This window comes from Alosa sapidissima, chromosome 6 (genome assembly GCF_018492685.1).
Source record: "Alosa sapidissima isolate fAloSap1 chromosome 6, fAloSap1.pri, whole genome shotgun sequence".
In the NCBI taxonomy this organism is placed as follows: Eukaryota; Metazoa; Chordata; class Actinopteri; order Clupeiformes; family Clupeidae; genus Alosa; species Alosa sapidissima.
This window is the reverse complement of record NC_055962.1, coordinates 20493682-20508681: the sequence shown is the minus strand read 5'-3', so window position 1 is coordinate 20508681 and position 15000 is coordinate 20493682. Positions and strand designations below refer to the sequence as shown.

The following is a 15000-nucleotide window of genomic DNA, read 5'->3' as shown; positions in this document are numbered from 1 at the left end:
AGAGAGAGAGAGAGAGAAAGAGAGAGAGAGTTTGGGTGAGAGGCAGAAGGAGATGGCGAGAAAGAGAGAGTTAAGAAGAAATACTACCACATCTTATCTCCTTCCCCAGACTCGGAAGACTGCTCTGTCACTTTGTCTTTTCCGCCACCTAGTTTCAACAGAGACTCTCCATTTGTCGTTAAACAAAGTTGACTCTCTCCTCACCTGCCTTCCTCACTGGCATCTTTCAAATGAGCCTCTATTAATCACCACCTGGCTGCCTACCACCAGGAGTTTACTCCTCTAGTGCCTGATTCAAGACGTGACAAATGGCCATCTCCGTCATACCAAACGCATCATCAGTGATGAGGAGAGGACCATGGGGGAGATGGAAACATCATCAGTGATGAGGAGAAGACCATGGAGGAGATGGAAACATCATCAGTGATGAGGAGAAGACCATGGAGGAGATGGAAAAATCATCAGTGATGAAGAGAAGACCATGGAGGAGATGGAAACATCATCAGTGATGAGGAGAGGACCATGGAGGAGATGGAAAAATCATCAGTGATGAAGAGAAGACCATGGAGGAGATGGAAAAATCATCAGTGATGAGGAGAAGACCATGGAGGAGATGGGATGGAGAGAGTGATGAGGAGAGGACCATGGAGGAGAAACATCAGTGATGAGAGGACCATGGAGGAGATGGGATGGAGAGAGTGATGAGGAGAAGGAACGATGGGTGTGACGGAGGACACGATGAGATGTTTTATTTACTTTCCAGAACATTCTGAATAGACCAGGTGAAGGGATATATACATGTGGAATCTTCATACAGGTGGAAATTGTATGAAAGGTTGCAGTAAGACTGCAGGGGGAAGAGAGAGAGCAGAGCGAGGGAAGAAGAGAGGGGAAAGAGAAGAGGGTGGGGAAGAGTTGTAGCTCATTTTGAACCGCTTCACAGCGCAAGGTCTGATGTCTATTGACATGTCTCATCCACACATAGAGTATAGCTAGGCAGATAATAGAAAAATCATGCAAATTGTGATACAAGCACCAAATTTGCCACAGTTGTTCTCTAGGGCATACTTAAAAAAATTGCCCGTTTGGCCGCTCTTGGTACGTGGACTGGTGGATCCATTGCGAAGACGCACATACAATTTGACCTCTAGGGGGCACTGCATTCAACAAACATGGCTTTTGGCTTTTTGGATGTTGTGTTAATGCATGTAGCCTAACTTTTGACTTGTATGCCCGATTTTCAAAAATGAGGTACTTTTGGAATTCTTGGATCCTCCTCTGTCTGTTACTGTTGGTGAAATTGAGCCAGTACATGTTGTATTTTCCAGTGGGCAATCGAACAAATTTTAGTATGCCCTAGAGAACAACTGTGCCAAATTTGGTGCTTGTATCACTATTTGCATGATCCCACTGAACAACTGCTCTTAGCCACCCTACTAGTATTCACTATTCATGTTTCCTCACAGAGGAATTCTTTGTTGTGTTACCTTCCCATTTCTAGATGGTGTGAAATGAAGAGATAGTTTTGTGCTTTGCTTTCTGTGCACATTGCAGTGGCCATCCATTAGTCCTTTCCTATCGTGTGTCAGTGTGACCGGAGTCTTTGGGGGGGGAAGGGGAGGGTATATTGTTAAAAGATGTTCTGAGCAGAACTCTCTGGAATGGACTTCTGTGTAAAATCATTAATGGGTTGCTTCACATGAAAGCACATTTTTTGTTTTATTTTATTTATTTATTTATTTTTGTGTGAGGGAGTGGGGGGCTTCAGTCTACAGCTTCAGTCTCCAATGACCCATTTCTGGAACCTTCTCTCTATTGTGGATGTACTAATGCAGCCCTTACCAGCTAATACACATAAAAAGCCCCTTCCTGGACCTCTCAGCTTTGTTTCTCTGTCTTGTTCCTATTTGGGGCTGTTTAGTTCCTGCTTGGACATTTAATTTACATTTAACATTTAATGCGTCACCTCTTCCACACAAGTGGAACAATGCTGTTAGGTTTTTTATTTGTATGGCTGACATTTTGTTATTGTTCTTTTTTTCAGCTGGCTGGGTTCATTTACGCCTGTTATGTTGTCAAGCTCATTTCAGAGGAAGAAGACAGTTGTAAGTACCTGTTTATGTTCGCTCCCTTTAATACACGTCTTTGGATGTATTTGTCTGAAAGCATTTCTCCAAGCCTCACGCCGTACATACTTCACTTCACTTTCCACAATAGTGATGGCCTCGCATGCCATTTCCTTTGTTATAGCGACATGAACGGATGATGAAGTATTTACATTGTTGGCAATGGCGGGAGGCATTTGTGCTTATCTGTAGCGAGCCTCATCCAAAGAAACACCCTATTCCCTAATTAGGTGGCTTGTGAGTCGGCTGCTTACTGTGAATCACATCCTCGGCCCCTCAGCTTCATCACAAAAGGGGCCCTGCGTGGAGAAACCACTCCAATTTTCAGCCCTGCTTTTCATTGAGGTTGACCCGCATATTCACTCCAAATTGCTGAAAATCGGCAGAGGCATGCCTCTCACGTCGTGTGAGTGATGTTGGATGCATCGGCTAAAATAAACGTTTGAATGTAGTCATTTTGTCGGATTTAAAAGATTGCTTTTATTGATCTGGGAGCACCAGCTTGTGAATTGCTTGCCTTAAAAGAGAGGTGTGTGTGTGTGTGAGAGAGGAAATGACTTCCATTTGTTAAGATCAGGTATCTCTTGTGTGTGTGTGTGTGTGTGTGTGTGTGTGTGTGTGTGTGTGTGTGTTTGTGTGTGTGTAAAACCTCAATCACCTCACTCTAAGAGACACATGAATTATTCCCTCTGGTCCCGCCTCCTCTTTTTAACAGATTAAAAGGTAAAATAATTGGGACAGAGGTCCTGCTTTGTTTTAGCCTAATATATAATTAATATTTATTGCTCTGGGGGAGGCCATGAGGGATGTGCAGCTGCAACAGCTGAAGGAGAGGTAGTGTGTGTGTGTGTGTGTGTGTGTGTTTGTGTGTGTGTGTGTGTGTGTGTGTGTGTGTGTGTGTGACTAACAGTCAGAACCAGAACACACTGTTTTCCATTGTCTGCGCTGCTATTACTCTTCGGTCCTATTTTGAGTGCTCATTATTAGGCAACGGCTAGTAGGTGTATGTGGGTGCATGTGTTTGCTTTTGTTTGTGTGTTGAGAGAACATTGCTCCCCCTCTCTCATGCTTCTTGTGTGTGTGTGTGTGTGTGTGTGTGTGTGTGTTCATGTCCTCTTTATTCATTTTTCACACCTAGAGTCTAATGTTCAATAAAAAAAATGTCTTTCTCCCTGGCAACATCAAGCTACATCACTTTCATTTAGCATCAATGAAGATGCCCTTAAACAAGACATCCATCAACACCAGACAAGGGCCTGTGGTCTGGGCTGCCAGCCCTGGTTGGACACCCTCAGTGTGGGTATCTTTGCCAGGGTTAGGATATGGAGGGCTAATTGATTTCCTTCACTACATGACAGCTACTGTAGTCTGCAGAAACACAGACTTGTCGATGCGTCATGTTTTGTATTCTCCTGCCTCAGACTGTTGTATAAGGGGGTGGGAATATATATCAAAAGTCTAATTCCTCATATTGGCTTAAGGTGCAGTGTAGATTAACTTAAAGGTATACTATACAAGTTCAGTAGGAGCTCCCCCTAGAGGCGCAATATATTTATATTTTACTCTGCCGTTGTAAATAGCCTACTTCTCGTGGCTTGTTCCCCCTGTACACAATGAAAATGCTTTTATAAATAGCTATATACTGACAAGGTAATGTTTTATGATTCTGTGCCAGATGTCTTCGGGCCTATTCTTGAAGTTGCATGGCTGGTTCTCTCGTTAGCGACTCGCTACGGCTGTGCTGTATGGCTATGCTAGGTGAACAATTCCATTATTACAAGTTTGTTTACCATCAAATTGGCTTAGTAAAGGTTATATTAAGGTGAAAATCTTGCATAGTGTACCTTTAATGGACATTTAGAAAGCCCAAATAATGTATCAGAAAACAAATGCTAAGAACTTAATTGTTTAGTCAAAAGAAATGTTGGAAACTTTTTTTTTTACATAAAGGACAACTTCATTTCTTTGGAGGGTCATACTAGGGTCTATTTTTGGATGAAAATGAGTGTAAGCTTTCATTGAGGACCAAAGCGATGTTAATCTGTGCAGTTTTTAGTATTTACACCTCAATAGAATATAGCATAGCCTTTGGGGGTGTCTTTGTTACTTCAAAGTAAATCACTCTTTTAAGCCATTTGCCTGGCTCACAAAATCATTACACACCTATGCTACTATGGAGAGGGTCTCTGCAGACAAACTGAAGTATTTCTACCTTTGTAAGTGTACAGAAAAGGTATAAAAAAAGAACTGTTTGTGCAGTCAGTGCATTGCCTTTCTGTTACTCTAGTCGATCTTGTGAATAGAAAGTGTGTACAATAGGTGATGTCCTGACTGCACAACCTGCACAACCGCACAAGTCCTTTTTATCCCCTCCATACACTTACAGAGTTAAAATTACATCGATTTGTCTGTAGGGACCCTCTCCACAGTATCCCAGAAGTGTAATAATGTGTTGAGCCTTGTCAGTGACTTAAAGTAGCGATTTACTTTGACGCAGCAAACATGCCCCTAATATTACAAATATGGCTACTATGGACAGGTTGAGGACAGCATTATGACATTCAGATTACTACTCGGAGCTCAGGGTGCTTGGTTTGGAGGAGTTGTTGGGCAGTTCTGGTGGTTGTGGTAGCGGCGAATCAGGCATCGGAGGCAGGATGAATACTGGAGATAACCATTTAGCCTCCGAGTAGCTCGATCGTTGCTCGGGATAATCCCTGTGCTGGATGAATTTCCTCAGGCGGGACACCTCGCGTTTGTTGCTGTGGCTCTTGAAGCAGATGATGTAGCACTTGGGCATGAAGTGGCAGCTGGGGACCGTATAGGCGGAGATGAGGATCACGACCATCTCCACCGCCGGGAGGTACACGCCCGCCTGTGCCTGGGCGTAGACGGGCCCGAACACCACCCAGCAGATGAGGTAGATGACCATGCTGAAGGTGGTGAACTTGGCCTCGTTGTAGCAGTGTGGCAGCTTCCGCCCCATAAAGGTGATGACCAATCCGATCAGGCCTAGGAGGCCGATGTACGCCAGCATGAGGCCAAAGAAGAGGAAGGAGCCCTCGTTACACTGCAGTATAATCCTATCATGTTTGTGGTCTTTCCATTCGGCTAAGGGAGGATTTAAAATGAGCCAGACCGTGCAGATGACCACCTGGTGACACACACAGAATGCAATGATCAGGTAGGGCCGGTAGAGATGCTTAGATCGAGAGACCAGGAGGATCCTCAAGAACGGTAGAGAGGCCAGGAAGATCCTGAAGGACTTGACCAGGACGCAGGAGACACATAGAGTGAAACTAAGAGCACCTGGCGCGCCTGGCACTGGAGGTTGTTAGGCCTGCCCATGAAGAGCACGGCGCTGACGAAGGTGCCAGGTAGAGAGATGAGGAGCAGAAGGGAGATGGGCCCATTAGAGACCCTCACAACTTGTGTGGACCACTGGGCCAGAAACAGCACCAGCACCACCAGGGTCAGGAGCACGCCCAGCGCAGCAAACAGGCCATTCATTTTGGGACACCTTCCTATGTCCTGGTTGACAGTTGGCAGAACACCTGGATATTACATTTCCCTGAAACACCCAAACCCATAGTTTTGTTAAGTATGTTTTTTTGGGGGCTTTTGTGGTAAATGAATAAGTTATGTGACGGCACTCCATCACAAAGTTCCATACATTTCACTTACTGTTTGACTGAAGACCTTCTCTTTGCCATTTCCCACAAAGAACAACCGGCGAGAACTGATGTCGTACTTACTTTACTTGCCACGATATCATGTACATCCACCTCACCATCTTGGCTCCTCCAGAGTACAAGGTCATATCCAGAATTAATGTCACCATGATGGTTGAATCTGTATGAGTCTCCATCTATTTCAAAGGTAGCAGTCCTCAAAGCATGCTTCAGCTACATTGAGGAGCCACCAATAAAATAAATAGGAGTAACAATTGTAAGCACACATTAAGGGTGTTCATAGACCAATATCTTTATGCAAGAACAGATGTAGAGTTCAGATAATCATTTTGTGTAAGGCTTACCTCTCACGACTCCCACTATTACCACCCCACAGCTCACACATCACTTACCTCCCACGGCTTAAAGTTTTTGCCCCCTCTGCAGTCTCTGTTTGCACAGAGGTTGACCACGGCCCTGGCTATGGCTCTGACCGCCAGCCCCACGCTGAACATGGTGTATGGGTAGATCTTCTTCTGCAGCGCTGCTCCCAGCTCTGGCTGGGTCAAGTCCTTGCCCTCCGACCACAGGTACTGCTGCAGTATGGTATTGTGCTGGTGACCATCCGGGTCAGGATCCAGGCCGTCCAAGTACGTCTGGAACCGCGTAGTGTCTGCTGATTTCAAGGTGACCCCGATGATAGTCCCAACATCACTGAGGTCGCGGTTCAGGAGCACACGGCTGGACGTGGCCCAGTTATGACTGGCGATCCAGACACGACCTGTGGCATTGGCGGTCAGTTCCTCCATAATGTACATCATGTGGTCGGGCTTAGCGAAGGACACCACAGCGCGGACTTTTGGATTGTTCTCCAAGTGGCGCACTGTGCTGCGGATGCCGTCTTTGAGCTCGGTGTCGTCGAGGATGTCCGGGAGCACCACGCTGAAGGAGATGCAGATCCCCTGTTTCTCCGCATGCAGCTGGAAGCGCTGGGCGCCGTAACGGCCGTAGTCCCTGTCAGTGGTCACCAGACCAACCCAGTCCCAGCCGTGGCCCACCAGGATGTCAACGATGGCCTGAGCCTGATAGTTGTCCTCTGGTACTGTCCGCATGAAAGCTGGGAAGCGAGATTTTTCACTCAGAATCCCCGTAGTGGAACCATAACTGATCTGATTGAAAACAATCACGTGCATTGGGATTAGTGTGATACAATCAAAATGAATAAATGTATATACTTTGTTGCTTTAGGTCACTCTGACTTGTGATACTGTATGGTCTGATGTGGAGTTTACTCTTATCTAGGAAGCCAGCCCGAATGAGGGTAGGAAATTCAGTCTGGAGTTGCTCCACTGAGAAGTGTGCCCGGTTAAGATATGTTCGGGCCAATCAAATCAGCTACATTAGGTGATGGACAGATGCGTAACAGTGAAGCAGTCATCCTTCCACATCACCTGAGCACAATCACAATCATTACCGCTAGAGAAGCAAAATGTTTTGGTTCCGCTATTGCATCTGTTATAAAAGACATTGGCAGCGCAATAGCTTTTTAAAGACGAACATGAAAGAGAGATTAAGGCATTTGACATCATTACATTTTTTGGGGCGGGGTGAATTCGGGCTAGCTCCCAGACTCTCAGACCCGCCTCATAATCAACTTGCAATGGTGTGTTGCCCGACTGTTCTGATAAGAATCCAAGTTTTGCTACTTTGGCTCTACCTGCGGGATTTGCTTGATGGACAGCTGTCTAGCCACAGCGATGGAGACTTCTGAGTGGTACCCTCCTACGACCACAGTGGCGGGTCTGAAATGCCCGGGGGCCAGTTTGCTCTCTTTGTTGACCGAATAGACGTCCAGGTATTTCTGGGTAACCGCCACTGCGGTGGTGACGTCCGAACAGATGTCCACTATGTGATAGCCCAGCATCAGGTTACCTAGCAGAGGCAAGCGGTTCACAGCCTCCACTGCTTCAACCAGCATCAGAGCCTGAAGAAACCGTGCCACACTATACCTGCATAAACACATCGAGGTGTATGAATTAAAACATCCTGCAAAACAGAACTCAGTATAGAACTCATGACACATTATAGGGAGAATGAAACTTCTATGTATAAAAAAACTTATGTAGGCCTATCTGTCTTCTGTCTCTCCTATCTGTCTTTGAAATTAACCCTAACCCTAACCCTTACCACAGATCATATGGAGAATGAATTATGTAGGCCTATCTGTCTTCTGTCTCTCCTATCTGTCTTTGAAATTAAAAAATAAAAATAATAATAATAATAATAATAATCTGAATGTTTATAAATTGTTTCAATAAATTGTTTTCTACATAAGTACATTTTATCTTTATTATTATTATTATTATTATTATTATTATTATTATTTAGGGTAATTATATGAAAGGGTGCCATTTGCGTCCAAAGCATTTAATGAGATGCATAAGGCACAAATTTGAGCTGAAGTGTGTTTCTAAAGCCTAAAACTAATTTTTGTTAAGTATCACACTATTTTTAACTATTTTTCACAAGTGCATGGCCATTTCCATGTGTCCGGGTTGACCGACATGACATCTACATTTAAACTATCACTACGTAAATGTTAAATACTTATCAAACTTTTGTTATTTTCAGAATTAAATGTATTTTCCTGATGACAATAGACATATTTATTCATGTTTCTTTCGTTAACATTTTAGGATTTTTTTTGAGTGTCTTGATTTTATTTGCCATCCCATCACATTCACTTGTCTGGAAATAGCATACTGCAAATAGCAAAATATTTTTAATAATGTCTGCCTGTAGAGCACCCAAGAAACAGTAGAAAAATTCTAACATTCTTTTACATAGTTTATTTGTAGTTTTTTCATTACTATGAGGGGGTCCGTCAAGTTTAATCCAACACCCACTCACACAAATTAGACAGGAATAACTGTTTTTCATTACAGCTTTAACACTATCATTGCTAAGCAAATTACATTTCTAATTGAAAGCATGTAGGTTAAGTCAATAACTTGACTATTATTGGATTACTAGAGCCATTTTATCATGAAATGTACTACCCGGTCATATACCACCCCATCACATTTATTATATTTCAATCCATTATACTTCAATGTGGAAAAAATAAAAAGTATGCCTGAGGTGGGCTGAGGTCGGTTGTGAAGTCGAGCTTCATGGGCCAAACAGATCTTTGGTCCTAAAATGTTTACTAGCCAACCGGTTTTTACAACCTGTAAACCTTGTCACCATCACCTCCATTTTAGTGAGGGTAAAAAAAACGTCTAGTAGTATTATTAGGTCTTAACGAGCTGATATTAGTATAGTAGTAATAGTAGTGTTATTAGTGTTAGTATGACTTGTTGCTCACCTGGTGCAGTTTCGTTTAAAAGGCTTTCCGTCCTCACCTTCCCTAATGTTAACACTCTCGTGCACTGGGAAGAGTCCCCCGATGATGATGTCGCCATCCTTCATGGCCATGAGTGGCTCGTTGTAATCAGAACACTCTAGACTCCCCAAACTCACCACAATCACCACACACATGTACCACAGTCTAACCTGCCTCATCATCTCTCACTGTCTATGAGTTAGTGTCAGCGTCAGTGTTCTCTCACAGCTCTGTCCACTGCTCTTGCTCTACTGCATGCTCTCTCTCCTTCCCCTAGTCAGGCAGTGGCTGGACTGGTTTGGCTTTCATCTATTTAGAAGCTCTCAGGAATGACAGCCACTCCATGCCCATGTCCAGTTGGGTATTGCCCGTAACCTGAGTCTGTGGAGAGAAAAGAAATCTTCAGACTGAAACCAAAAAACCACATGATGCCACAGTCCAATAAAATTAGGTATGAGCTACACCGGGCGGGTAACTGAAGCGTTCCGTTCGCGACGCGTAAAATCCATTTTAGATGAATGGTCTATTTTTTTCGAACGTACGCCCCACTGTCACGTCTGGTGTAGCTACTTACATTGATTATAATGGAAGCTAATTGTTGCAGCAGACGCAACGCGAACGGAACGCTTCAGTTACGCACCTGGTGTAGCTCAGCCCTTACACTGACAATAAGTTATGCTGGAAAGAATCTTAATGGAGATTGTTGAAGTAGGCCCGTTTGTGCGCACGCGTTTCCTTTTAGGACCAAAATGGCTGATCGACAGGGCCCAACAGTCCCGATAGAGTACTTAACTTAACACCCAAGTGGAGTAATTAACATCTGAATAGAGTTTCAGAGAAGCCCGGTAGAGCCATAACGCTCGAGACTATGCCCGTTCTGTCTATTCTGTGTATAATGACAGGGTGACTACTTCACAGAATCCCCCTTTATCCAGCTAAGGACAGCACCAGTACTACAAAGAGCAATAGTACTCACCCTGAAGAGTGCTCTGTGAACTGGGTAATGAGGATCTTACCACAAACCGCAGATTTTAATATCGGACTATGCCAAATAGTAGTTCAGGCATGGACATGTACAGTATAGACATCATGTATATGTACATTCACTATGAAATCCCAATGTTTACTTATTTAATCTCTTCTGAGATAATTTGGGTTAAGACAGAATGTTGTGTTCTAATGAAGTGGATGTTCCACTTCAGTGTACCATTAGGCATTATCATTACTGCAAAAGTCAAAAGCGCCCGTCTGTGAGTTGAAGGATAAAAGCAAATCTTTATTTAACCCCTTGAAAAATATACATGCAGGATCCACAGTGCATATTTTATTTTACAATGATACTTCCAATATTGCACACATGGTGATACTCTAAGTCCCACAATTAGTCCTCCAAAGAATACCGTACCACAAGGTAGTCATAATTTTGAATAATTCATCATTGTAGATTTACTACAAAACAGTTTTCAAAACATTTTCCAGTTTTTAGCAAATCTGCTGCAGGAGTATCGATGCAGGAAAACGAGACCAAAAGCAGTCTATCGCATATCATAATGTCACAATTTCTGATCTTTAGTTAGTCCAGTGTTGGAATTGTCCAAGAGAAGGGAGTTGTCAAAGGGCATGTGGTGGGTCGGCAGACGGGCTAGGAATCCGGGCAGTTGTCATAGGCAGGTGATGGGACTGTACAGGCCAGGAATCCAGATAGGGGGACAGTAATAGGGCAGCCGAGGATGGGACTTTAGGTGAGATGGGTGAGAGGAGGGCCAGGCACACGAATGGTTGATGACTGGTGATGATATACCTCACAAGTGAGGTACAGTAAGGGGGAAGAAAGAGATGTAGAGTGGGTTAGTATTGCTGAAAATCCAAATGGTTAATGCCAATAAGTAATCAGTGGTACTATATATTGTTACAGTATACCATTGTGAGAATAGGCAAGAGAGGGAGAGTTGAGAGAGAGAGAGAAGGGGAGAGAGGAGGGGGTGTGGGGGGTTGTACGGCGTGGCACATGAAAAGTCCATGACAGCACTATGCTATAGCAGCATAACTAAAGCATGGTGAGGGGTAGTAGACACCAGCACAGGTATGGTCAGTGACCACCATCGCACGCGTGACTGGGGTGCCAGTCACACGAGGACTCAGCAGGGTGGTCCATTCCAAAAATCCCTGAGGTGGGTGAAGTTCCACACCGCACCATACCTAACTATGGGAGGCAGTAAAGAGGTATGTTTTAAGTCTAGACTTAAAAATAGGGAGGGTGTCTGCTAGTCGAATTGGGGAAGGGAGATTATTCCAGAGGAGGGGTGCACGATAGCTGAAAGCTCTGCCACCTACCTTAGTTTTTGAGATTCTTGGAATTACAAGAAGGCCAGTATTCTGTGATCGTAGCGGTCTGGGTGGGTTATATGGGACTAGGAGATCTTTAATATATTCTGGTGCCTGGCCATTAATGGCTTTGTATGTTAGAAGTAGTATTTTGAAGTCGATGCGACTTTTAACAGGCAGCCAGTGTAGAGATGCCAGGATAGGGGAAATATGTTCATATTTTTTAGTTCTAGTGAGTGTGCGAGCAGCTGCATTTTGGACCAGAGTTGTCCTTTAAATATTTTAAGGGAGTTTGATAGTTCCTCTTTCAGGAACACATTTCAAGGACACTGTAGTAGGGAGGCAACTAAGGAAGATTGCTGTTTTAGTCAAGGCCACTAGCAATGGAGGACCATCAAGGTCTCAGATTTGAAAAATTCTATCAAAATCCTATCAACATCCTTGCCAGTTCAATCACCAGCTAGTGTATTGTTAAAGCTGGGGTCATGCTCATTAATTACTGTAACTGTCTGAAACTGTCTTTTGGGAGTTTATGCAGACATTTCCCTTATTCTTATCTGCTAACTGAAGTTTAAGTTGAACTGAACTATATCTCCCACCCCCAACCACAGTCTCTCATGTGACAGATAGACAGTAATGTTCATAGAGTATCTGGCTAGACAGCAGCAACCATACACTTACAAATACAAACGTATAAATTGATACTGTATGTACCAGCAACAACACGTCTACCTCCTTGCCTGTCTTTTAACTCTCTTCTCCCGACCCTAAATCACTTGCTTTACTCATCGCCTCCCCCACTCGCCTCCCCCTTCCCCCACCACTACTCTCTTAAGAACTCTCCTCTACACCTGTACAGAGAGCTCGCAAATGAAGCTGTTGCCTGCTGGCAGCGGAAGTGATTAACGGCGCCACCGGCGTATCGGAAAACTTTGATTCCCCTTCGCAAATGAAACATCGCCTGAGACACGACCGGCGTCTCTTAATTTGGCCAAACACGCAGGAATAACATTGTCAAACATTCAGCATACAACAACAATACCCCCCCCCCCCCCACACACACACACACACACACACACACACACACACACACACACACAACCCCCAACCTCATCCCCATCCCAAGTCGGACGAATGAGAGCGATATTGATGGTTTGATCCCTTAGACATGAGGGAACACTAATCTGGGGGCTGCAGCAGCTATTAAAGTTCTAATTAATATAGTACATGAAGCACCTCAGCCAAGGTAATGAGCAGCCCGAGCCAATCAACGCCCTCGTGCCATAATTACAGCTACTATCAAGGGTAATGTTCCGGGGGGGGTATTTGGAATTTAAAATGATTTTTAGCTTCTTAAAGTGGAGAGGGAACAAGAGAATGAGAGGGAAAGAGAGAGAGGTGGTGAAGAAGCATCCCCCCCCCCCCCCCACACACACACACACCGCCGCCATGATAGAGTAAGCAGAAGATGACTAATACAGGGAGTGAGATTGAGAGAGAAAGGGGGGGGGGGTGCTTTCTGCATTCATAACAAGAAAATGAGGTCGTAGTCATTGTGTCCCTGTGTATGGGACAATTGCAATCAGACTCAGACAGCAGAGTGCCGACATGCGGAAACTGATGAGCTTTCCTCTCTCTTCCATCTCTGATGATATTTGTTGAACTCATCATTTGGCGAGCAAGGGGAATGTTGAACCAGCACAGAGGGGAGTGTAGAAGACGCTCCTGTTGTGTTATATCTCCTACCACTACCACGCCTCCACCAAAAACACACACTTGAACAAAGAATTGGCTGCTTAAAAGACTAAATCAATGTGCCTTGTGTGTGTGTGTGTGTGGGTGTGTGTGTGTGTGTGTGGGGGGGGGGGGTTATGCAGTATTCCAGTGAGCTCTAGTGGCATTTCCAGTAAGCATATTTTGTCACAAACCCATACAGCCAGGATTTGTTTTAGTCTTCCACAGCTGAATATCATTTTTTCATTAATTAGGCATACATGTATAGCCAGGAGGCATTAAGCCATTAGGACCTTTTAGAGAGTATTTGCCACATCAAAAGCAGGAGATATTTAAAAAAGAGCATTTGTACTGCAAACACAATGGCTGTCTGGCATTAGCAATGTAGCCTGTGGATAAGTTCATACAGTTCACAGCGCCTACAGAAGGTCATTCATATGCATTTTCCCCTTTAGTGTTATATTTCACGATGCATATGTGGTTCATAGCTGTATAATGATGAGGACAGTTTCATAATGCAGGGAGCACATTTAAATATTTGTTGTAATACACAGTCAACATTCCAGGCGGCCTGTAGCCTAGCCCTTTTGGGGGGGGGGGGGGGGGGCAGTTTAAATCTCCGTGCATTCGTATATCCACTGTGGTTTATATTGATTTTATTTCACAGATGAGGAAGCAGGCCATTGGTGGAAGGCTAATTATCATATTCACGGTCGATTTTTAAAAAAAAAAAATGTAAGGAGCCCCCTGCCCCCCCCCCCCCTTCTGTCCACACTCGCGCTGCAGCAGTAGATCTGCTTGGCTGACCACAGCATGCCTAAGCTGACCTCTGCCGCCGCCCTGATAAGATGGAACAGGAGCCGGGCGGCCCCAGAGGCACCGAGAGAGATCTGTGGGGATTTAGGGATTTAAGGAGGAAGAGGACGAAGAGGAGGAGGAGTGTGGACAGCACCTCTCCCAAAATCTGTCATTAGAAAGCTAATAACTTCAAATCTTACTTCTGTTCTCTCGTTTCTTTGGTCACCTCTCTCTCCTCTCTCTCTCTCTCTCTCTTCTGTCTCCCTCTCTCTGTCTTCTCTCTCTTTCTCTTCTCTTCTCTCTCTCTCTTTGTCTGGCTCCTTTGATTTGGCCTGTGGAAAAGCTCGTCAGTCTAATTCCGAGGGCTTATCTCCCTGTGTTCGTTTGTCGGAGAAACAGGCTCTGGCTCTGGCCAACATGGGATCGTTATCGCCGCACTGCCCCTGGTGCTTTGTGGTCCGGTCCAGATAGACCTGGACCCGCTGCGGCTTCAAACCCGTTGGCCGGCCTCCGCTGTGGGGTCGCCGGCTAATCCTGTCCAGCTTGTTATTTTACCCTCGCTTGCTAATCCAGCGTGGAAAAGAGAGAGAGAGTGTGTGTGTGTGTGTGTGTGTGTGTGTGTTGGAGAGTCAGGGTGGATATCACACCCAGCCCAGTTCCCTGTAGTCGGTCCCGGCGACTGATCATCCACTGGTCGGGATTATCACTCTGATGTAGGCTCACTGCCATCTCCACGCATTCTCAAACACACACACACACACACACACACACACACACACACACACACACACACACACACACAGACACACACTCACACATACATACAAACTCACTCACAAACACAGACACGTTGTAGATGAACAGCACGACCTGATTGGATGCAGTGATCAAATTGTCTCCCTTCTGTGCTTCTCCCTACTTCCACTCTCTACTCTGCCCTTCCTTTATGTCTCACTCTCTC

At 44.7% G+C, this 15000-nt stretch overlaps 1 protein-coding gene across 1 annotated transcript in view; it reads left to right on the top strand.

Annotated features, from left to right (window-relative positions):
• The window catches only part of nkain2 (sodium/potassium transporting ATPase interacting 2), a 175802-nt gene that overhangs the window by 153613 nt on the left and 7189 nt on the right, over positions 1-15000 (top strand). The window contains exon 5 of the mRNA XM_042096064.1: positions 2045-2105. Within this exon, the coding sequence (XP_041951998.1) occupies positions 2045-2105 (61 nt within the window). The remainder of the gene's footprint in view (positions 1-2044; positions 2106-15000) is intronic.